The sequence below is a fragment of the Melanostigma gelatinosum genome, assembly GCF_949748355.1.
Source record: "Melanostigma gelatinosum genome assembly, chromosome: 24".
Lineage (NCBI taxonomy): Eukaryota > Metazoa > Chordata > Actinopteri > Perciformes > Zoarcidae > Melanostigma > Melanostigma gelatinosum.
Genome location: NC_136657.1, coordinates 8933643 through 8959121, shown reverse-complemented (window position 1 = coordinate 8959121; position 25479 = coordinate 8933643). Strand labels below are relative to the sequence as shown.

At 45.2% G+C, this 25479-nt stretch overlaps 2 protein-coding genes across 2 annotated transcripts; both read right to left on the bottom strand.

Moving 5' to 3' along the window:
• Positions 1 to 3222: 3222 nt before the first annotated feature.
• On the bottom strand, positions 3223 to 12512 carry LOC306797370 (SLAIN motif-containing protein 1-like). Its single transcript, XM_079296707.1, is given in 11 exon segments — positions 3223 to 4273; positions 4387 to 4702; positions 4800 to 4949; positions 5925 to 6360; positions 6362 to 6367; positions 6370 to 6413; positions 6725 to 6874; positions 7161 to 7274; positions 7364 to 7507; positions 10299 to 10435; positions 12062 to 12512. Coding segments are annotated over 11 exon segments (1971 nt in total). The 5' UTR covers positions 12460 to 12512; the 3' UTR covers positions 3223 to 4197.
• A 703-nt stretch (positions 12513 to 13215) lies between these two features.
• On the bottom strand, positions 13216 to 21209 carry mrps9 (mitochondrial ribosomal protein S9). Its single transcript, XM_079296277.1, has 11 exons — positions 21102 to 21209; positions 20745 to 20927; positions 17690 to 17752; positions 17554 to 17584; positions 17390 to 17469; positions 15189 to 15274; positions 15034 to 15109; positions 14791 to 14959; positions 14561 to 14669; positions 13839 to 14008; positions 13216 to 13591 (listed from the first exon to the last, which is right to left on the bottom strand). Exons 1-11 carry the CDS (start codon positions 21198 to 21200, stop codon positions 13500 to 13502), a joined length of 1158 nt encoding a protein of 385 aa, XP_079152403.1. The 5' UTR covers positions 21201 to 21209; the 3' UTR covers positions 13216 to 13499.
• Between the last annotated feature and the right edge of the window lie 4270 nt (positions 21210 to 25479).

The following is a 25479-nucleotide window of genomic DNA, read 5'->3' as shown; positions in this document are numbered from 1 at the left end:
GAACCGTGAGGTAAAAAGAGGAATTGTGTCCAAATCTCTAAATGAAAAGGTCAAATATGCAAAGAGAAGATTGATGAGTGTACTTGCGTTGGTGGCGCAGGAGGTTTGTTCACGACACGAAAGGCGCCCGTGTCGTGAACGAACCTCCTCGGGACCAGCGGATGTGCGACCAGAAATAAAATAGGAATAGATGCTAAAATAGCTGCGTGAACACAATAAATAGCTGCGTTAATAGTTGCGTGAATAAAGTAAAGGGAAACAAAGTCGACAATCGTACACAGAACGTATGCATTCCTACCATACATGTACTCGCGGTTACGAGGTAAATGCCGACTTAAAGCATGGAAAAAATGAAAGATAGGGAAGGAAATATAAAAGTTAACATTAAAAAAAAAGGATCTTTAATTTTATAAATACTATTTTGGAATAAAATTGAATTTTTAAGGCACATTCTGAATTTGTAGGATTTTTTTGCCATCATTTTTTCGACATGCTGTACATTTACGTTTTTCAGAGTAATGGTGAGAGGACATGAGGGTGATGTTCAATCCTGAGCAGCTGTGACCTTTCAAGACCAACGTCCTCAGTTAAGGACACAAAAGCTCCCAAAACACGGGACAACCATCTCAGGACAAATAGCTCACAGAGATATAAGATTGGTGAGGAACCGTGAGGTTGTGAGTTCACTCCTTTATATTTCCATTTTCATGGTACAATATACGATGAATTCGTTACCTTTTTGATGGCGTACTATATTATTAAGTTTTAAGACTTTTTTATGGCAAAAACAGTCATAGTATAGCGTGTCGAAAAAGCTAAAAACAGTCATAGTATAGCGTGTCGAAAAAAGTGAAAAAACAGTCATAGTATAGCGTGTCGAAAAAGGTAAAAACAGTCATAGTATAGCGTGTCGAAAAAGGTAAAAACAGTCATAGTATAGCGTGTCGAAAAAAGTGAAAAAACTGTCATAGTATAGCGTGTCGAAAAAGGTAAAAACAGTCATAGTATAGCGTGTCGAAAAAAGTGAAAAAACTGTCATAGTATAGCGTGTCGAAAAAGGTTAAAACAGTCATAGTATAGCGTGTCGAAAAAGTGAAAAAACAGTCATAGTATAGCGTGTCGAAAAAAGTGAAAAAACAGTCATAGTATAGCGTGTCGAAAAAGGTAAAAACAGTCATAGTATAGCGTGTCGAAAAAGGTAAAAACAGTCATAGTATAGCGTGTCGAAAAAAGTGAAAAAACAGTCATAGTATAGCATGTCGAAAAAGGTAAAAACAGTCATAGTATAGCGTGTCGAAAAAGGTAAAAACAGTCATAGTATAGCGTGTCGAAAAAAGTGAAAAAACTGTCATAGTATAGCGTGTCGAAAAAGGTAAAAACAGTCATAGTATAGCGTGTCGAAAAAGGTAAAAACAGTCATAGTATAGCGTGTCGAAAAAGGTAAAAACAGTCATAGTATAGCGTGTCGAAAAAGTGAAAAAACAGTCATAGTATAGCGTGTCGAAAAAAGTGAAAAAACAGTCATAGTATAGCGTGTCGAAAAAGGTAAAAACAGTCATAGTATAGCGTGTCGAAAAAGGTAAAAACAGTCATAGTATAGCGTGTCGAAAAAAGTGAAAAAACAGTCATAGTATAGCATGTCGAAAAAGGTAAAAACAGTCATAGTATAGCGTGTCGAAAAAGGTAAAAACAGTCATAGTATAGCGTGTTGAAAAAAGTGAAAAAACTGTCATAGTATAGCGTGTCGAAAAAGGTAAAAACAGTCATAGTATAGCGTGTCGAAAAAAGTGAAAAAACTGTCATAGTATAGCGTGTCGAAAAAGGTAAAAACAGTCATAGTATAGCGTGTCGAAAAAGGTAAAAACAGTCATAGTATAGCGTGTCGAAAAAGGTAAAAACAGTCATAGTATAGCGTGTCGAAAAAGGTTAAAACAGTCATAGTATAGCGTGTCGAAAAAGTGAAAAAACAGTCATAGTATAGCGTGTCGAAAAAAGTGAAAAAACAGTCATAGTATAGCGTGTCGAAAAAGGTAAAAACAGTCATAGTATAGCGTGTCGAAAAAGGTAAAAACAGTCATAGTATAGCGTGTCGAAATAAGTGAAAAAACAGTCATAGTATAGCATGTCGAAAAAGGTAAAAACAGTCATAGTATAGCGTGTCGAAAAAAGTGAAAAAACTGTCATAGTATAGCGTGTCGAAAAAGGTAAAAACAGTCATAGTATAGCGTGTCGAAAAAAGTGAAAAAACTGTCATAGTATAGCGTGTCGAAAAAGGTAAAAACAGTCATAGTATAGCGTGTCGAAAAAAGTGAAAAAACTGTCATAGTATAGCGTGTCGAAAAAAGTGAAAAAACAGTCATAGTATAGCGTGTCGAAAAAAGTGAAAAAACAGTCATAGTATAGCGTGTCAAAAAAGGTAAAAACAGTCATAGTATACCATGTCGAAAAAGGTAAAAACAGTCATAGTATAGCGTGTCGAAAAAAGTAAAAACAGTCATAGTATAGCGTGTCGAAAAAAGTGAAAAAACAGTGTCTCTATGTGTATGCATTGGTGGCACGATAGGTTTGTTCCCAACACAAAAGAAGTGCCTGTGTTGGTTTCATAAGCGAACACTTTTTTCGACTGTTTTCGACTTTCTTTGACATGCTATACTATGACTGTTTTTTCTACTTTTTCGACATGCTCTACAATGACCTTTTTTGCCTTTATGACATGCTATCCTATGACACTTTTTTTGACATGCTATACTATGCCTGTTTTTTTTTTTTTTTACAATTTTCAACATGCTTTCACAGCGTGTCAAAAAAAGTAAAAAAAAACTCATAGTATAGCGTGTCGAAAACAGTCATAGTATAGCCGCAGAGTACAGACTGCTGTGTGTTACTTTAAATTACAACACTCCATCTCTTCAATTCAAAACATGGATTGTTTTAGTCCTATTTATCCGTTTTATCAATTTAATTATGCATTTTATAACAATAATCATAGTTTGTTGGGATTTAAAAGCAGAAAGAATAAATTATACTTCTGGTCAACCCGTTGAGATTTTTTTAGCCAGTCAATATTTCCATACTTCTACCACTAGGTGGCAACATATCTCCTACTATTATCACAGCTTGTTGCATCCTAAGTGGAGCGTGTTAATTCTGGAATCAAAGTATGCAGGTTTATAGTCAACATGAAGCAGTGAGGAAAGAAAGTCATCTTTAATTCAGTGTGTTTTTAATAAAATGTTTCAGTCATTTAGTCCATCACAGTAACAAAAGTGTCAGGATTTTGTGAAAAGTGCCACGGTGACGGTCATTTAAACAAACAAGGGTGCTACATCATGCCATGTGTAACTGTGAAATCTTCCCAAAAAAAACAATAATCCTCAAACGTTTTCTCCCCTTAAATCCAAAATGTAAAAGAAAGTGCCAACATTAGTAAACTGAACATAAGAACTTGAGTGAGTTCAGAGATTTGTACAAAGTGCAACAGGAACAGATCCCTTTCAGGGCGTTAAACTACTTTAAAGTGTTAATATGCACAGCTTTTATGGTGAGACAATTTTGTAAACGCAGTCAGACATATTTAAATTTGGTCACATTTAAAATTCAATCATATAGAAATACACAATATAGAATTAGCACACTTATTACTTAGCTTTGTACACAAATACATACTTTACCAAATGTGCCCAAAACAACAGGAACCGATTCATTTTTAGCAGCATCAGCGGCGCTTGTTGCCAGAGGGAAAAACACCTGACAAGTTAAAAAATGTCATTTAAAATGAATGTATAAATACATACAGGATTGTATCGTTATACAGTATTTGTATAGTAACTGGCAGCCCTCTTTAGCAGGTTAGTATAACTAGTACCCCACAGCCAGTGCTTTATTGCTGAGGGTAACAACTCCCTCTTGGCAGGGACCAAACCCAGAGTGTCGAGCGGTCAGTAAAATCAGACCCGACATGCAAACACGCGCACAACCCGTCTTCTCCGAAGAGATTCTGCATAGAATTGAATAGATGACAGTTGAGTTGTGGTCCTTTTGGATAACGTTAAACTATTCCATGCAGGATTTAAGGTTTCAGTTACTTTTTGGTCAAACCCATTCGAATGTCCCCGAGGAAAAGGGTCACGTTGCGGTGCAGCGAGTCACCCCAGCCAGCGGGGTTTCCACTGCACTCCTGCACCATTCATCCATTCATCAGTAGCAGCCGTCTCTCCAGTTGCTGTCACGCAGGGCACTGAGGGTGGACAAGCTCTTCGGAGGAGTCAGTAAACTGAGGAAAACAATAAAGAAATGGTCAAATCTAAAGTCAGCCTGATAAGACAGGGAAGGATATTTACTCATTTGACAACAACTTATATTTAGTCCAGTGATAAAAGGGTTTACCTTCGTGATGATTGGCCCACCTTACTCCGGGGGGTGGAGCTTTGGGTGCCAACAAAGGAGGCGGGGCGGGGCAGGCTGCTGCGGGGCGTGTTTGTGGTGGAAGCAGGAGTCTTACTGAGCATAGGGATGCCACTGACGCCCCCGTTACTTCCCCCGCCGCCAATATTCAGACTCTGGAGGCCGGTGAGGGTCGGCACGGAGGCGGAGCCCTTGATGGTGGGACTGACGTAGGCGGTGGCCTTCAGTGGTTGCCGTGATAATGAGGAGAAGTTCCCGACGCTCTGGACCCTGTTCTGCAGCTGGCTTGGGGAGGGGACTGGAGATGGGTGGGGGTGAAAGATGAAATTCGATCCTTTTGCTGCACGTGCATGTCACAATTATAAAAGGTGAATAAGAAAAACACTTCAACTCACTGGAGGACTGCAGTCGAGCCAGCCCACTGCACGAATCAAAACTCTGGCTGTTACGAAGCAAACAAGGGGAAGCACTAGGATTGGTTGGACTGGGCACACTAGGCATGCTGGGAGCTCTGACAAGGTTAGGCATGCTCCTTCGCAGCTTATCTGACAGAGACAGACAAACAAACGTCTGTGAATGAAGTTAAGCAACGCAGCAATACAATAGACCCGGTCACTGTCCTAAAAGCCTGAACAATAAACCACTATACTGGATTGGCTGTCGGTCATGCCCGTTCCTTAAAACGGCACATAAAGCGGTCCGTGATCTCCTTCATGGTAACAACAGGTTCCAGCCCCCTCAGTCAGATATACACTCCTAATCCCATCCAACTCCCTCACGCCAGTCTGAGGGCTTAAAGTGCTTGTACAAGAGGCTTAGACAGTTATTATCACGTGGTAAGGACATCAGTGGGGTGATTAGAGAGGGAAGGCCGGCTGGATTGTGAAAATTACGAGAAACAACATTTAAATGGTAATGAATTAATAGGTTTAAATTAGATGCGTTTCAAGTTGGATTGATGTTGACGAAGAAATTCTAGATGTTTGTGAGGTTAAGTTCTTTTTGAATTCAGTGAAAGACGGAGACTTACTCTCGTATTCGGCTGGATGCCGTGATGAAGTTGCCCCAAATACAATCCGCCGTACACATGTTTGCAAATACAGACACAAATGTTTCACGTACAAAAGATATAAACACAGATATCACCGATGAGCTCCATTGACAGACAGATATTGCAAAGTTAGCCTGTTTCTACTTCACTTTCACGACACGAAAAATTGAAGTGAGACTCAGAAGAAGTTGCATTTTGAGAGGAAAGTTTGACCACTGTTGATTTTGATCTGTCTCTTCAGTCCCTCAACTTCTTGGACTCGCGATACTAAAATACCTGAGTGTATGAAGTGTATTTTTGGGTGGCAGTAGTCAGTCTCTTTTTAGCTCGGTGTTGGTCTCCTCCATCGCCTAAGGAGAAACATCTGGCTCTTCCGCTGCCACATGCTCCATCAGATAGTCGCCAATGTGTTTTCTGACGTTGGTGCAGGGCAGGTGGTGTACAGTAGGTGTATCGGCTCTTTTCTCACCTGATCCTGGTCTGAAGCCATGCTGCTCGGCTGCGCAGAGGCTGCCCAGTCCCAGTCCCAGTGGCTGGAGCTGAGGCTGAAAGGCGAACCCACCGGACGGGTACGGCGGTGTGGAGGGGGTGGAAGGTGGGGTGGACAGGGAACTGGTGCTTCTTCGCCAGTCTCGGACGCTGGAGAAGGTGTGGGAGTGTGGCAGGCGGGTGAGGCGCGGCTGCGGCGGGGGAAGGAGGCCGTAGTCTTCGTCGTCCTCCTCCTCGTCTTCCTCGTCCAGGTCGGGGCCGGCGCTGAGCTGGCTGAGCTGGAAGGTGAAGCTCTGGCTGCGGCGGTTGGCCAGGATGGACGACGTGCTGGCGTAGTCCTGTCTTAGACCTGGGGGAGCGAGACATGAGGTACAGCGTGCAACACACACACACACACACACACACACACACACACACAATCATCACCTTCTGGGGTTAATGAAGCTGAAGTAGCGATGAGCTCTGAGATCTGGTGCCATATGTTAAAATATTAGAAAGGAGGGAACAGGAGAGACAGATGGACAGTTGGTACACTCAGGAACAATACAACACACTGAAATAACTGAGTTTATCTAAAACATATCCCGAAATACACTCCGTCTCCGCCCCCACAGTTTGGATACCACTGAAATGAAAGACCAATCCAGCAATTTGGGGTTTTAATTATACACAATTTCTCATGGCAGGAGCTGTTCTGGGGACAGAAACGCTGTCAGTAGGCCGAGCCAAACTACCGCACTGCTTCGTGTCCCTTGAATCGAAGCCGAGTCGACAACTTACTCTCCTCCTGCAGTCGGGCCATGACCTGGACGTCGGTGAGGTCTTGCAGTTTGTATCCCAGAGTGATGGAGTGGTCCTCCGGCCATGAAGCACCGTGGTCACCGTCCATGGATGACTGGGGACTGAGGGCGGAGCGCCGGAGGCTGTGGCCTTTAAAAACAAGAATCAAACCAGCGTAAGAAAACGGTTTGATTCGTGCCACTTCTCCCCCGCTCGCTGCCGACAGAGGTAAACAAATGAGAGCGTCACTGCAGCTCAACGACGCTCAGTGATGAGAAAAGCTCTCGAGTGTCACCTACATACAGATGAAAGACTTGTCACATTTTGCTCTTATGTGGAGATGTTCTCTGCACCCTGTCTGGGTCATCAGCCACCCAAAATTGACAGAATTCAGTTTGATGTTCAGTGTGTATAGGAGGCGCAGCACTGAGCTTACTGCGGTTGGCGGTGAGGAACGTGGGAGTCCTCTCAGATGCGGGGGAGAGATCCTTCCCTACAGGGCTCATGGTCCGATGGAGGAGCAGGTGGAGCGGGGAGGAGAGGGACGGAGCTAAAGGGAGGGAGGACAAAGAGAGAAAGTCCTGTTTAATAACACGAATATTTGTCGGAGCTGCTCTCGAGCCAAACGTCCTGAGTTACCATGTCGTTCAGACGACTGGGGAGTGGAGCAGGGTTTGGCTGAAGGGGAAGAACTGATGGGGGACACGCCGGCCACTCGCCTCAGAGGAGGGCCGGGGGAGGAGGTGGGAGAGGGGCTGGACAGGGAGCTACGCCACCGGGAGACTGAGGAGAAACAAGCAGAGGGGATATTCATACCAGAACAAGACCTTCTCTTCATTAAACATCATCTCAAGTGTGCCTCTCAGCATTGAGACTACACTTCCCATGCACCACCTTGCTTCTCCTCACAGAAGCTGTCTCAGTGAAAGCAGCAGAGCGTGGTTGCATAAGACCAAATGTTCTTTTCCTCGGAAAGGAACGATTTGTCAAAATTAAAACAATATGTACACCTTTGAAAAAGGCATTAAAAGCCTCATGATGCACGTGTCTGAATACGTTTTCTTTCATGATGGAGCAAGTCATTAGAAGTGAGGGTGCAGCACGATTTACCCCGAACCCAATAAGCAACAACACCCACACCCCCCCACACCCCCACACACAGGAAGAGAGGGCAGTACTGTGCAGCGGTTACCTCACCAGCACTGTGACTGTCACCAACTGCTCTATTCAACAGCTCCACACGTGCTCAGCACAAAAGGACAAAGCAGCATTGAACTCAACAGAGCCGCTCACACACTGCAGCTGTACCTGGTGCAGAGTGTGACACACACACACACACACACACACACGTTACTATTCTTAGATGGCGAGAGGAAACTTCAGCTGGCTTGAAGCACCTGTGATGTGAATATCTTGGGAATGAAGATGCGTGAAGAAAGATGTGCGGCTCTTATTAAAGCGTGTTAGAGGATGCAGGACGAGGATTTCTCTCTGCTGCATGTGGATGTGAATAGAAGACACGAAAATAATGGGGGGGGGGGTGCATTCCTTTCATGTAAACGGTTTCCATGGCAACGGCTCTCCCTTTCTCCCTCACTGTAGAGAGCGAGAGCGAGAGCGAGAGAAGCAGCGCCTCTGCTGCAACCAGCTGTAACTCGGCAGGATAATAAGATAATTCTATAATATTATTGTCTTTAAGTGGAGGAAATCACTTAGAAGATATTGTGATACACAATTACGTCGTCTCAATTGATAAAAACATCTCAAATAGTCAGTTAAACCAAACCTGTGTCTTCATCTGGTTTCTCTATTTATGTGCATTCATGTGACATGATATCATTCCATACAGAGCTCTGATGTCAACCATCCAACATCTCTGGGATGAGCCGAGAGCCAGACCGTGGATCAGGTCTGGCTCAGTGCTGGACCTCATCAGTAAACGTGGGAGCTTTTATGAACCGACCACTGACTGATCAACAAAGAGAGCGCTGCAGCACAAACGCAGTTCTTCGAAAAGACTCCAGACGCTGTTTTGAAAGTGTTGCCTCACACCAGCTCGCCCCCGCAGCACCATCTCCTCTCACCAGAGGCCTCAGGCTGCCTGTTCAGCTGAGGCCGTGGGAGCCGCCGCCTACGCACGCACGCACACACGCACACACACACACACACACACCTGGAGCTCAGCAGCCGCACTTCTGCTCCCTCTTCTTCTGTGGTGCATGATATTATGACGTGATGCCTGCGACCATGCAGACACGCGGGTCAGGTGACCCGGGCCTGATCTGCTTAATGGGCAGATTAGCGTGTGGAAGGTCTACCGTTCTGCTGAGGCGCATTCGTCTCAGTGAAGTGATGAAGGAGAGGTATGTTTAGATCGAGTCGCTTTTTATACATTCAACACATTTCTGACTGTTCTTCTGATTTCTATCAACCAAATGCTTAGTTTAGCAGCATAATACATACAAATCTCTTAACTGTCTCTAACAAAGAAGAATGTGCGGAATAAACGGGTCCATTGGGAGTCGGAGTGCAACGCTGGATCACTTATTTCCTCTTTTGACTCTCTGGCACAGCACTTAACTGGTTTGAATCCTACTTGAAGGGCCGAGAATACTTTGTGTCTGTAGCTGATTACACATCAGAGCTGACTAAAATGACATGTGGTGTTCCCCAAGGTTCAATACTGGGGCCTCTTCTGTTCAACATCTACATGCTTCCACTAGCTCAGAGTATGGAAAACAACAAAGTGTGTTATCATAATTATGCAGACGACACACAAATCTACATAACTATGTCACCAGGGGACTATAATCCCATACAAGGGCTGGGTAACTGCATTGAACAAACCAACAACTGGATGTGCCAGAATTTTCTTCAATTAAACAAAGATAAAACAGAAGTAATTGTTTTTGGTACCAAGGACGAACAATTGAAAATCACCGCTCAGCTTCAGTCACTGATGTTAAAACCCAAAAACCAAGCCAGAAATCTAGGTGTAGTTATGGATTCAGACCTCAACCTGAACAGCCATATCAAGACAATTACAAAATCAGCCTCCTATCACCTGAAGAATATATCAAGGATTAGAGGACTTATGTCTCAACAGGATTTGGAAAAACTTGTCCATGCATTTATCTTCAGCAGACTGGACTACTGTAACGGTGTGTTTACAGGTCTCTGTAAAAAGTCCGTCAGAAAGCTGCAGCTGATTCAGAACGCTGCAGCTCGAGTCCTCACTAAGACCAGGAGGGTGGATCACATCACTCCAGTTCTGAGGTCTTTGCACTGGCTTCCTGTCCAACAAAGAATTGACTTTAAAATCCTGCTGTTGGTTTACAAAGCACTGAATGGTTTAGTGCCAAAATACATCTCTGATCTGCTGCTACCTTATGAACCATCCCGACCCCTCAGGTCGTCTGGGACCGGTCTACTTTCTGTTCCCAGAGTCAGAACTAAACATGCAGAAGCAGCGTTCAGTTTTTCTGCTCCACATATCTGGAACAAAGTCCCAGAAAGCTGCAGGTCTGCTGAGACCCTCAGCTCATTTAAATCAGTCAGTGCGGGGGTCTCGTACCTTGTTCCAGGCGGAGGGACAGCGATCTTCTGGCGGCCTCCAGCTCTGATTTGGGACAGTCCAGAGCCTGCCTGCACCACTGCAGAGGTGTGAGGGAGTCGTCTCGGGACTCTCTGGCTTTTGATGACACATACAACCTGGAAAGAGACACAGATTGAAATGCTTCAAATGAAAAAGGGAGAGATAAAAGGAGTTTGGAGAATCAGAGTCTGCAGCCATGCTAGCAGCTGTGATCTCTGTGATGCGAACATGTGGGTGTTCATGCTTTCCATGCTAATTAGCCCTGAACGAGCAAGCTCTTTATAAAAGCAGGGCTGCATTACTGCGAGCACAGATTAATCAGCCGCTTAGATGATGAGGAAGAGGAGCGGATCAGCCCTGAACTCTCTCCTCCACGTTTTTGCTCTGCGGGCAACACGGAGCGAGCTGAATTATAGATTACAACCTTCAGTGGCATCAGGTGAGACACAAACACACCTCCGTTACCATTCATAGACCTGCACTTTTCCAGACGTGGTTTGTGTGCGAGTAATTGCAGAACTGCGGCAGTGTATGGTTGATTGCGTGCAGCGTAATGTCTCAGGGAGACATCGATTGTTGTTTCAATGTATGTTTTAAATCTCCTTTACTTTTGCCTTTATGCTTTTAATGGTTTCATGTGAAGCACTTTGAATTACCTTGTTGTTGAAATGTGCTATACAAATAAACTTGCCTTGCACTGTGAATACGCCAAATAAAAGATGAATAAGAATGTTCTGCAGTGCAGAATCAGCCCCTCTCTTTCCTCTTCGAGGAGGACTTTGATCTCCTCACTGATACATATGGGCTGGGCAACATATTAGACACAGCCCTCAGTGTAATGCAATGCAACAGCACCACACACTGCAACACCTCTTCAAAACAGAACACAAACGGACGTCAGAACTTCATAAATGCAGGAATTTATTGCAGGTTATTCAACTGATAAGTCATAATCACCCACGTTATCACTGGATATATACAGCAATGTTTGCAGTGCACAGCTGATTAACTTGTAATTTGAATCGATCATTGGGTTTGAAATATTGTTGTCAATATCTTTGATTGAATACATTCAAGTTTCTTCATTGTTGGACTCAAACCAGGCAATTTGAAGTTGCCACTTGTAAACAGGACCTTATTGATTGAGTGAAAAGCAAATTGAATGGGAACGAATGAAAAGAACTGTTGGTTGAACTCAGCTGTTCCAGTTGGTTTATTTGCGTGAGATGGTCGGTCAGGTCACCCTGCAGGTTGCTACATCATGAGCGAAACTCCAGTTCCTGACTTGGTGTCTTTGCAACATCATCAAATGTTTGCGTCAGTGTAAGAAGACAATAGATGACGTTATAGGGTCTTTCTGCACAAGACATAAGCTCAACAATCACACCATCTCATGGAATGTGTGGTCTTAAAGTACTGTTAGGGTTCGAGTCCCTGTGTGGCGGTGAGGTAGAGCAAGGCACCAATGATGAACATCATTTCATGCACAGAGGGAGAATGGCAGCTTAGTGCAGCCTGATAACAAGTGGCATCTCCTCTCAGCTAATTCACTTCCAACGTGTGTGTGTGTGCGCGTGCGTGCGTGTCTTTGTGCAGCAGGAGGCTGGACCGGCTGGTGCATCCAGACACAATGAGGAAATCAGGCGTAATTAACAGGAGCATCGCAATCACACACGCACGCTGGAGCCATGACTTAAAGCTACCGCATAAAGCAACACATGGTTGCACATTTAAATAGTTACCATGTTTCATCAGACTCGTCTGAGCAGCACAGAGAACCAAAATCCAAAAGTTCCAGCTCATCCAGAACCGACGGCTCGGATCCGTCCCCGCCCGAGTGGAAATAGTCGAACGGCGCCTCCGGGGGCGAGAACGACCCCGAGGACGACTGACGCATCAGGGTTGGCAGCGGGCTGGGGAGACGGTATCCCTCGGCGCTGCCGAGCATGCACGCCGAGGTTGGAGACAGCCCGTGCGGGCCGCCCGAGCAGCTACTCGCCCGGGTCCGCAGCTGCTCGTTCTGCCGCTCCAGTTTCCGGACCAGCTCCTGCAGCTTCTTCACCTCCAACTCGGCGTTCAGGGTGTTGCTGTTGCAGTCCACCTCTGCCATCATGGCGTGGCTCAGCACCGCTGCCTCCATTGGACCAGGACAGCACAAAACCCGCAGTTAAAGGCGCTACCTCGCCTCCAACCTTAATGAGAGCCGGAGGACAGGTAGAGCCGAGCTGCTGCTGCGCTCATCCCCCTCACACTGATTCCGGTTGTAGTCTGGTGCGCCCGTCTGGACTCCACCCCTCCACCACACACCCCAGCCTCCCTCACCCACTCCAGGTAGACATTGCACCTGTCACAATATTAATGAGCATATAATGTCTAGAACAGGACATGTGCAGGATTTGTATTTTATACTGTAAACTTACACCGTTTAACACATTCTCTAACCCTTCTTCTTCTTCTGCCAAGATGTTTTTTTGTTTCTAGCAGATGCAGTGCACCGAGCATTGTTACTCATTCATCAGAATGACGTACTCCATTACATTAATGACCTAATTGCTCTGAACAGATACTTATATTCGCATAATGAGCAGCAGAAGCAGCGCATGCGCAACATGTGCATCTGGCGACATCTGGTGGCTGAAGCTGGTTATGACATGATGCAAACCTGCAGGTACGGAAAAGTTCATCACTGAATCAATTGATTAGAAATCTAATCGATCGATTAGAAATCTAATCGATCAGAAATCTAATCGATCATTGTAAGCGTTAACGAATAATTCAATTTAAATAAATCAAGTGCAAATGCCAAACATCTGCACTTGTATTATAAGTCTAAAGTCATGAACAAAGTTAAATGCTGACACAAGAAACCATCTAAAAGTTACACATTCAAGTAATCACAAGCAAAGGAGTCATGTACTTCTACATGAAAAACACTGTTTAATATATGGATGAACATATTCATCTTGTTCCTTGACCCACACTTCCATCTGGTGGCTGAAGAGGCTCACTGCAGCTTGTTGAGTCGGGGCTGCGTACTGAAGAATGGCGGCCTGTTCTCTCTTTGAGTGCGTTCTTCCAGCACCTTAAATAAGCAGACGTGACGGGGCTTCTGGGAAACACCGACACCAGACGTCAGCCTGAATGTTTCACGTTCGAGTTCAGGGGAGGCCATCTGCTTCCTCAGCGCTTCTTCCAGGTGAACTTCTTTCGCGCTCCCTCCTGGCCCGGCTTCTTCCTCTCCCTCACTCTGGGGTCGGGGGTCAGCAGACCAGCTGGAGGTTCAAGTTGAGGAACAAGCGACGAATGGAAACACGATTGAGACAAAGTGCAGCCGATATCTATGCACAGCTGGGTTGCTTTTTGGATAAATGAGTTGATTATTTGATGTTCTGCTCAGATTGATTTAATATCATTTCAATGTTCAACACCTGAGATTTGACTGGTTGGCTTTATTAATGAGCGACTTCTGTTAAAGTTCACCAACGTGGATTTATTAAAACTGACAACGCTGAGACCCACCTTGTCTCATGGTCTCCACCTCCCCCACAGACAGGAAGCTGAGCAGGGCCCGGGACACGGCGAGCCGCAGCGCCCCCGCCTGGCTGGACCGCCCGCCGCCGCTCACGCTGCACTGCAGGTCGAAGCGTCCCAGCATGCCCATGAACTGAAGCGGGAACATCAGCTGCTCTCTGACAGCGGGAGGAAAAGGGGAAAATGACCAGGAGATCAAATGAAGTGAACGGCAGCGCAGGAGTGAGTGCTACGAACAGATAGTGGGATCAACGGCGGCGGCTTAGCTCATTTCATGTCTGGTTGGGTGACTTTTTAGACAAGCAGAGAGGATCCCAGCACTGTGACGAGCTTTCTTTAACAATCTCACCACCACACATTAGAGGGACTTCTGACTCAGCAGGAACAGGATAAGGTTGTGTGTGTGTGTGTGTGTGTGTGTGTTCTGAATGGCCGATGGCTGCTGACAAAGTCAATTGTCACCTCTCTGCTCCAATTACAGCTCGTCCTCACACTGCGTGACAACACCGGCTCTGGACAGACACGAACACGCACTCGCTCAACTGTGTAATTAACTTACGAGAAGGCGATAAATAAAAAGCCAGGCGATGCTGTGAAGAGTGGAACAGCTGCTTTTTAATTTTTTTTTGACGGGGAGGACATCACGTCTTGCATTTTAAAGAATCGACCAACGAGGCAGCATGTGGGAAGCACTCACACAGCTCTCCTACCTGTCTTGCAGTATGGGGAAGTAGTGCAGGTAGTCTTTGCTGTTGATGGTGATGCGTCCGCAGCCGCAGTCTCTGAGAACCACAGAGGAGGTGGACGTCTTCCTCCGACCTGAGGGGAGCAACACACCTTCATCTCCGTGTTCAACAAAGGGAGCAACTGATTCAAAAGTCAGTGAAAGTAAATGTGTTGAGTTGGACATTCATGGAAACATTTGTCAGTGTGTATCCACCGTCTGCCGTGCTGAAGGCCACGCCCCTTTCATCTCGCTCCAGCGTCGGCACAATTTGCTTCCTGGACAGAGACTCCAGTGTCCGGCGGTGCCGCAGGACAAAGTCCTCCTCTGTGGCGCAGTAGGGCATGGACAGCAGGCGCTCCATCAGCTGGATGAAGCGATTGTACTGAAGAGAACATGATAAAAGGTGTTTCAGTGAAACTCAAGAGTCAAACGATGAGGAGAGATGAGACTTCTTACATCATGAGGGGAGATGGTCTCAACCAGCAGCGCTTCCAGTTCCTCCTTTGTGAGCCACCTGCTCGTGCCCAGAGAGCTGACGGAGACAGAAAACACTGACGGCATGTTTGAGGAGCTGTTCACCGCCCTCCTATCTGACGGGTTCCTCTACTTACATCTGCTTGGTGTCCTTGGAGAAGAGTCCCTTGGCTCTCAGACGATCTTGGTGCTTCTCTATCTTCAGGGTTTTGCCGTACAATTCCTGTAAAACGCATCAGACACGCATTCAGGATGATTTGTTGAACTTCATCTCAAAAGCATGGAAAAAGAGAAAATAGATTATTTTAATTCACATTTATTCTGATTTCTGCAGTATCAGAACCTTTTTTGGCCAATTAATGATGACACTAAATTAATTCATGTTTTTTTATCTACTCATGGCAATAGACTTATAAATATACTTCAGTTTGTGGACTGAAGTGACCCGTGTCTGTATTTGGCCTGAAGCAGAGCTGGAAAGAAAATCAAAAGCACCAAACTAAATAAATGACGGGACAGTTTGGGGGCTCACTCGTCATTAGATCACTCTCATTGGGAATAACCCGGGGTCCCCGAGGCAGGGACCCCCACCTCAGCCCCCCAGTGCCTGGGTGAGAACTCATTTCCCCGTCAATTATTCACCAGATGTTTGTTTAATTCCTTCTTGATAGAGTGTGCCTAATCCGCTGCCACTCCAACCAGCGACGGAGGGGCACCGGAGGAGCAGGCAGGAGGGGGAGGACAGAAGGAACATCAAGCAAAAAGCAATTTTCTTTGCATGAAAAAAAATAAATGTAATAGAAAATCAGGAAAAAAGAGGAAGCATGGGGGGGGGGGGGGGGGGGAAGGGCTTTGCTTTACACGTTTGCAAACAGCGGGAACAATAGTAGCGAGGAATAACTCGCATGGATTGGCTGGGTGAAAGAGGAGAGGGCCAGTATCTGATACATTTAAGTCGAGGTTGTTACAGAGACAGACAGCTCGAGCTCCACTCTCTCTGTTCACTAAGTCTTTATATGCACGGCAACACCTCCAGGCTCAAGGCTTTGGCTGTGAGAGGACGGAGCTCTCTGCTGTGTTTATCTGCTCCTGGATGTGCTGCATTTATTTGATATGCACGGGTTAAAGGGAAGGGGGGAAGGTGTGTGTCCAGGTTCCCCGGGGTTGAGGCCATAAAGGGCTCAGTGGAGCAGTGAGCGGGTTAATGTGCCACGCTGGCTGAGCCCAACAACAGCCAGAGGAGAGCAGCCGACCGGGGAGGCTGCTTTACACGCCACTGCCCCCTCCTGGAAGCACTCCTGACGTGTGTGTGTGTGTGTGTGTGTGTGTGTGTGTGCGGTGAAATGGACACAGGAGGGGAAGGAAGGAAACAGGAAAAGGAAAGGTGGAAGAAAACACAAGTGTAAAAGGGAGTGATTGAGCCTGCAATCAAGCAAACCTGCAGAATGAGCTCTCAGACATGTCTGACAAACCTATTTAATCCAACAGCAGGGGGTGCAGATTGTGGCTGCAGGGCAGAATGGTGTGTGTGTGTGTGTGTGTGTGTGTAAGACGTGAGAGCGTGGGACTAATATTCAGAGATCACACCCCGCTCTGTGTTTTAGATACAGACACACGCCTCTCATCTGTGAAACGTCTTTGAACAAGGGCATGTGTGTGTCGAGCGTGTGACAACAACAAAAGGTGGAGGAAGAGGAGGAGGAGGTCTGCTGAGCTGTGAGGAGCAGTGTGAATGGTGCAGCAGCTCCCCTTTCTCCCCCTCGGCCTCCCCCCCAAAATCCCCATGGAGGAGTCCTTCCCCGTGGCGGGACAAAGCCTGACAAGCCAGATGCGCCACACCTCAAACAGGCTTTTGATCCCGGACACATTGTTTCATTTCCACCATCTCACACAACACACGATGCCTGTTGTTCATCTAGCTCAGCGTTGTATGTTTTATCATGTATACGTTCAAATGACGAAACTAAACATCCTTTAATGTTGATTTATAATCTTACAAATACGCCCCTTTGTCTCCCAGCCGTGTTCTCTCTTTCACCCTTCTTTCCATTTATCTACCTTCAGCTCTCTGGAGCCGCAGGTATTCCTCCCTCCCTCCCTCCCTCCCCTCTCTCACCCCGGCTCTATTCAGCTGTAGCTCTCCATGTGGAAAAGAGGATCCGACGTTGCCGCTCCTCGGGGACAGCGCAGCCCTCTCTGAACTCACTCCGTCTGAATGGGATATGACCCGAGGGTGTGGGAAGAACTAGGGACTCGGCCTGGATGAAGATTTACCTCCACCTCACATCAAAACCTGACAGTGCTGCTGTGTGCTTCAGCTCCTGCCTGCAGTACTCACATGCATGAGGGAGAAGTAGGACTGTTTGCCGGTGTAAAACAGGAAGTGGAACGGCCGCCCGTCTGCACCCCACTGGACAGCTTCAAAGACAAGACAGGCAGCCAGTTCACACAAAACACACAACTATGTAGGCGTTCAGAATGTCACAGATGTGTCACACATACCTCTCTGCCTCGGGAAGATTTCCTCTGGATGCTGGAAAGGAAATCAGAGATTTGGTGTGAAGTCAATAAAACATGCAGGACAGAGAAATACACATTATTAAATGTCTTCATACAAGTGTGACCCACGCAGACGTACCTTCATGAGGGGCTGGGCTTTCTTCTCGAACAGGCCGGAGGGGAACAGGTACGCTATACTCTTCTGTTGGTGAGAGGAAGGAAACAAAGGAATGAACAACAGGAGAAGAAAATGGCAGTTTGAGAGACGCGCCGATGGCAGATCACGACAACGTGTCCGAACAACGGAGGTCACACCAACGGACGACAGTGGAAGCGACGAGAGGAGGCGCAAGCTGCTTGCGGGTTCACAAAAAGGCGAGCGTGATGTGTGTGTGTGTGTGTGTGACTGGAGAGGTAGAGGAGAAAACTAGCAGAAAAAAGCACAAGTTTCTGGCCCAGTTGACAGTGAGCAGAGGACACTGTCGACATCCAACAGTTCACTCCAAGTTCATCCTCTGCTGTGTGTGTGTGTGTGTGTGTGTGTGTCCGTGTGATTAGCAGGGCTACAGATGGCACTGGAAATGTGTGTGTGCGAGAAGAGAGGGAGACAGAAAGTGTGTTGGCCCCGCCACACTCATCAAGACAGTCTGTTCATCTCTTCCCTTCCGCCGTCTCTCCGCTCCTCTTCCTCTCTGTCGGTTCAATTAGTGAGGCAGCAGGTGCTGCACGGAGGGAACAGGTTGCTGCCTTTAAGGTTGTCAAAACGACGGAAAGCAGGAAGAAAAGGGCCGGTCGAGAGATGTGTGTGTGTGTGAGTGTGAGAGACAGCAAGAGAAGTTAAAGGGTAAAAAGAAGAGGAAAAGGGAAAGACAGGCAGAGAGAAGCGGGGAACAGATGAAGACACATCTGTGCGTCCGCTGAGCCTCAGCACAATATGCCAGAGACCCCCGAGGGGAGACAGCGGAATGACAGAGGAGGAACGAGTCCAACCGGCACCGGGAAAACACCGCAGCAGTCCAGTGTTACAGATATGAAGGACACGGGAAATCAATCCTGTTGTGTGTTTAACAAGCCGGGTGAACAAATCTAAACGCTCCGGCACGACAACACAGCGTGAGATACAAAGCTTCACCAGGCCAGGAGACAAGAAGAAGAAACGTATATTTATTTCTCTTCTTTCGTCTCTAAACAAACACAAAATTATTTGAATTACTGACGATTGATTTTCTTTTCATCGACTCATGAAATAATACAACTCAATTGTTTTTTAGCACGAATGTAATTATTTTGGGGTGACGGGAAAATCACTACGGACATTTTAAAAACTATTTTCTGACATTTTATTGAGGAAACGATTCATTAACAAATGTAAATAATCAACTGATCAATTAATCAACTAATTGTTTCACTACTCGTGTTAACGGAAGCTGACTGGAGGCAGAATCTTGGCTCAAAGTAATCGTTGGATATTCGCAGTTATGTTATAACATCCTTTGGAGTTCTCAGGGTCTTTGTCAGCATCACATCTGAGGAGTCCGGACTCTTCATCCGGTCCCTCTCTCCTCTCCAGTCCTCCCTGATGTTCCCCTTTCCCTCCACACATCCAGGTTCGGGCTGCTAGCTGTCGCTTCGGCTTTCACAGCCTGGAGCCAACAGCTCTCTTCATTACGCGTGAGGGGCACTGGGGACTGGGTGAGGGGACAGTGGGAAATCAAGCTAAATGGTCGGATCAGCGAGGGCTGATGTATTTGGAATAAGCATGCGTGTGAAGGCGTTGCGAATATCCCCGATGCAGCGGATTAGCCAGAGGTGGCTCCACCTGCCTGATGCTAACGATGATGACGACGTGAAGAGACCGCACAGCTTTAAGCTCTCCAGCAACTTAATCAATTTAATCAATGTTTAAAATGCTTTGTGGCTTTTAAACTCCGGCTGATGACGATGAATGTTGATGAGCTATCCGACACCAAGAGGGATGTAAAAAGACTTCTGAGACGTCTATGAAACACACTCTGCCTGTAAACACACAGCAGCTCTTTCTCAGGACAATAAGGCAGTGAAGTGATGGCCTCTGTCACACTTTGGCTCGGCTCAAATTCAAAAGTGGCAGCTACAAATCTTGCTCTTTACGCGACAATAAAAGCAGAATATCTATCCTTCTGGCACTCAACTACCAGCCTGTCGGGTCCAACAGCAGCAGTAAAATATCACGTTTCTCTTTTAAAAAGGCTTAAACAGCTGCTCACATTAGTTTCTACCAAATGTTACACAAACAGGAGGAAGTAGCACAACCGGTGGGGCCTATCGTCAGTGGAGGATTAATCCACATTCGCTGTTCTAGTGAGTGTTTCCAACAGCAAGATGGTGTGTGTGTGTGTGGGACTAAGTCAAAATAAACTCCTGTGTGTGTGTGTGTGTGTGTTCATGGTGCTAATAAAGGAACATGTCTCATTGGTGTGTTTTTAATATATAAACAGAATTTGCACTTCCTACCATAACATAACATTAAGAGAAGCTGCAACAAAGTGATTATTGAATGATGATTAAATCATGTGAGCAAATACAACTTTATTAAATATGGACATGAGAGTGGATGAGAGTGGAATGAATGCAGAACAACTTCTATAATATTAGTAATTATGGTGTCTCTTGGTTATCTGTCTTAACACCCGTGAGGGCCGGTGTTTGCAGCATATGAACAATCACAAACACGGAGGATATTTTACAAACAAAGAGAAAACTATAATATTAGAGAAACACGACAAAGGTAAACGCATACTCCAGGCTGAAAGTTCAAACTGACAAATGAGAGAAGGACAGCTGGACAAATAAAAGGCCAACTGTGTGAATATAAATAAACAGGTTTATACCATCACTGCTTCATCTCATCACTGCTTCATCTCATCACTGCTTCATCTCGGGCACGATGCACCCGACTACGGTTATGTTTGTGTGTTTAATAATCCCAAATCCTGCTTCGTATTCCGGGGCCCAGCAGTCCTTGATATTATAACATATTGATATTAGCTTGATACACATGCTAACAAAACATGTCCATTCCCAGAAACATGTGTCCTATAATCTCCTTCATTAAGGAATTATTAACCAAATCACAACACATTGTGAGCCCCTGTGGGAACATGACAGACACGCACAGAGAGAGCACCTGCACGTCAGCAGTACAGCTCACTTACATCTATGTCCTCCTGGCTGAAGTTGTCGGGATCCTCTCCCATCATGTTAGCCAGGTGACGTTTCCCGATGTTAAACTCCTCCACCTGCTTCTGGATGAACTCCACCGTGAACTTCTCTGGCCCCGCAGCCGCCAGGTTCTTTCTCTGGAGGGCAGAGCTCACACATATCCGCCTGCTGAGGACCTGAGAACGAGGAAAAGGGCAGTTATTATGCTACATGTACCGTTAGCCAAAGGATGCTAACATGATGCTAGCTCAAGGACGTCAGTGTTTGTCCATTTCAGTCTATTTCTACCTCTTCCCGTGGGATATATCAACACAACTTGTTACTTTAGCAAAGATAAAATCGCACTTCACCTGTCGACTTAACTGCGACGTGACCGTGTTTAAGCTCGAGCTGCAATTTCCACATTTTCCTAAAATCGATCCCACGGTTCGGACACAGGACGCCGCCATGTTGTCGGATCTTGATGACGTCGGAGGCGGATGTTGGGACACGTCATAAACAAGTACCGTGAATTATAAAATACAAATTAAAACAAATACTCAGAAAATATAGCCAGAAATTGCCAAACAACATTTGCTATAACCCTAGTTAGGGATTCCTTATTTTATTGTTTTATTAAAACTGCTATTTATCTCAGAAATGTATAAAAAATACAAATTAAAACAAATACTCAGAAAATACAGCTGGAAATGGCCAAACAATCATTATACAGTTAACGTTTCTTTTTTCTTATTTTTGCTCCATTAAAACTGTTATTCATTATGTCAGAAATGTAAATGAATGTGTGACATGGGCTGCTAATAATATTTGCACATGTTCTTTATTAAGAATAAAAAAAGACCAACTCCAAACCCGGAGCCTTCATCAACATTACTTATGTATATATAGCATAGTGTTTCAAGACATTGTGTGTTTTATATTTAATTTAATGTGGGAAAATATAAAGATAAAAAAACACCAGAAATGTAAAGATGTATTCAAGTGAAATGGCAATGTTTATAAAACATCTTTACAATACATGAACAGAAATAGCAGAAACAATGAAGAAGAGAATGAACTGGATAATCCAAGCCACATTACAGCAGACCACATAATGACAAAATGACAAATGAGCCAAGTGACACTGTGTAAAGAACAGAGAATTTTAAAACAATTGAGTATTGTGATGTATTTGTTGCTTCAATTACAGTTTTTTTATCAGTCCACATCACAATGTCAAACTCATTGAAACCGTGTGTTTGTCAGCAAGATCATGGAAATTCAAAACATGCTGACCACATGTTGCAGCTAAAAGCGAAATCTGCAGTGATCCAGCACACTAAAACTATTCCTCATGTCACAACAGCCTTAAACTACCGTACTAACAATTTCTCTGTATTCAGGTTAAAAAATATAATGAATTCACACATCACTTTCACTTCTTTACCATCAGAAATTTGCAAAATATAGATTATTCAACAAAATATGTTGACTGCCGCCACAAAATCACTCTGGCATGCGCGAGTCACAAGCAAGTCCCACTTTGACCCCCAGAGACCCAATAACATTGCACTTGTACGGCTCTGCCCTGTCCGGTTTAATGCGAACTGCATGTGAGCACCATCTGTCTTCCATGTAAAAACACTGACAATAGCAGGGGTACTGTAAGTGTCACGCCACAGGACTTAAAGCAGCCGATCCACATGAGTTATCAGAAATAACACAATGAAAAATGCTCAGTCACCGTCTGCCAAACACGCTGGCAAGGCTACACATAAAACAGATTGTTTTGCATATGTGGTGCAGTCGGTGCAGAGATGGATTAACACAACGTTTTGTGTGGATTTCTTGGATAAATGAGCTCAAGCTGCCACCTTCGCCAAACTTCTCTTCATTCCTCCGTGGAACGGTTGAGGGCTGTGCATACCTCAAAGTACAACACACCTTCTGCACGACCACATGTTTCCCATTCGTGATGTTGCAGCAGACGATCAGGTGATTTATGTTTGTTTGCCTCCATGTCATCATGCTGAATTACAAGTCACAAACTGACGCTGTATCTCCAAATATGGTCATTTTACAATGACATATCTGTTTGCCAATTATAATGCATGCAAATCACCAGAAGCTCCTGTTGTTGTGGCTTCTTTCCCTCTGTGTGTGTCTGTGTGTGTGTGTTTTCGGGCACAGTATGCTGTGTTTACAGATCAATGCTGTGTGTCTTCACTGAGATTACTTTGACAGAGTTGGAACAGGAACACGGAGAGATGAATCAAAGTGAAGGGGCACTGACTCCCGGCCCGTGCCAGTCGATATGGCCGCGTGGTTAATTTGCCCCGAGGAGGGCTGTCGTCAGGCAGATGATAAACAGTGTTTGCCCCGTTTTTCAGCCACAAGGCGTGCTGCTCACTAAGAAAAATAGCTTCGACCCACGCTCTCTAATTTACAGTGGGGGGTGAGAGGTGGCGCATTAATCATCCTTCTGCTGTGGTCCGTCCCTGACAGGCGAGCCACCGTGGGTGGATTGGGTGGAGATGTTCGTTTGGTGAGCTCACTGTGGACTTGGGATGAGTGCGACGCATTCATTTCACAAGTCACTCTCTGTTAACGAAAGGATATACTTTGTTAATGAGAACCAAACATTGACAGTTGCATGTGAAAATGATGAATTTGCAGTGAAAACAGTGCTATGACGTCAAAGTGAAGGGATTTAATTGAGGGAACCTTATGGGCGTCGGTTTCCATGCTTGGCGTGTGCCATCAATGCTTCATATGAGGCTGCAGCTCCGTGCCAGGCAGTAGAGAGCTGGCTCTCATCCAACCGTTCCCACAGATCTCCACATGGACAACAGGGGCTGCAGCAGCGTCTTGAAAAGGAAACGCCACGATCGGCGACATTGACCTCCTCTCAAATGTGCCCCATCCCCAGATTGAGGAGCAGCCTTTCAATTGTATGGCTACAATAGAGATGGAGCACGAAATAATGGAGGATATCATAGCGTGGAGCTGTGCCAAGGCCGCTCCTTCCCCCTCTTTCCCAAGGAAGGAGTGCTGGAGAGCTGAGGGCTTATAATCCCAGCGAGCTGAGGCTTTGCTACAGTCATCATTGCCATGCTGCTTTACGCTGATTCCCTAATATCCTTAGCACCTTGCGTAGGGATAAGCCCATCGTGCCGAAACATGGCTGTCATGCCTATAAACCGTTCACGGCTCTAAAGAATCCATTATGGTTGCTCCACAAACATGGGGACTCAAAGGGCCACTTTGCTCAAGCTCATTTACTCTTTTAAGGCGCATTTATTTACCCTGAGTGCGGCGGTGGAAGGGATCTCCAATACACCACAATGCATCACGGCAAGATGTCCAAATGGTGTTAATAAGTAGGAGTGGTCATTTGTACCAGGAATCACACATTAGCTGCATCTTTATGACACTGATCTTGCAGTACACAACATGTGCAAATGCTGAGGCATCAATCTGCAAAAATTAATCTAAATATATCAAAACAAGTACTTCTCAAGGAAGGGAAGTCATGATTTTAAATTGAATTGAGTTGTCGTGTCATAATATCCTAAATATATGGTATATTGTTGTATATTTCTATTCCCAAATCTATTCTTATTCCTTGTTTTACTTCCATTTCTTTTCCATGCCTATTCCCATTTCCTTCACTATTTCTATTTTCATTCCCATTTTCTTACACATTTATCTTCCCATTTATATTCTTATTCCTATTTCTTCACCCATTCATATCTTCATTTTACTCTCACTCCGACTCCAGTTCCTATTGCCATTTATATTCTTATTCCAAATCTCTTCCTTTCTTTAAAATTCAATTTCATAGCTCTACGTCTATTTTCATTCCCGTTCCCTTTTATCTCTGAAGCACATGCATCAGTGTGCTACGGGCCACTGTGTAGTGTCAAGCTAACGCCCACAGTTATCTTTGTGTGAGGTAAACCAAGTTATATGCTGTTCAGAGCTCACACACACACACACACACACACACACACACACAAGCAGGTAGATTATCAACAAGTATGGTCATTGAGTGGAAATTAATTTGCCACTGGTAATGGATAGAGACATTTTGCTGAGATGCGTAAAAACAGCTGAACTGCCAGCGATTACCTGCTGGAATCAGCCTTCATCAATATCAGGATAATTACAAAGCACTTCTGGCAGTGCGTGAAATGAACGGAGCGTGCAACAGATTGGGCGGCGGCCATAGATGTCTGCAGATATTAGGCCTCCTCCTCAGAGCGGCTCCGCAGGGGAGGAAGCTACCTGAACAGACTGGAGCTGCTGCTGCTTCGAGAAGTTTCCTATTAAAAGAGTCAGAACAGAGCCGACTGTGACTGAATCTAATAGAAGGGCACAGTCTTGAATAGCATAGAAGGGGAGCACAGAATTAGAATAAAATAAAACTAAAACGACTGGAACAGAAAAAAGTTAGAACTAAATAGAGCAACACGCCATGCAAATGAATACAGGAAACAAGATGCACATGATAGAAAACACAAAGGTCGTTGAAAGTGCTTCAACATTATGAGTGAGATTAGGAGACAGAGACCACAGACATGCAGAAGGCTCCAGCACCTCTCCGGCTCTTGCTCTTTTTGTTGCTGTTGTTTTGAGTCTCTTTATACTCATTACTCATCTCTCTGTGGGTTTGTGTCTCTGTGGGTTTCTGTCACTTTGTAATTGTTTTGCTCTTTTTCATAGTTGTGAGAGTCTCTTTGTGTCTCT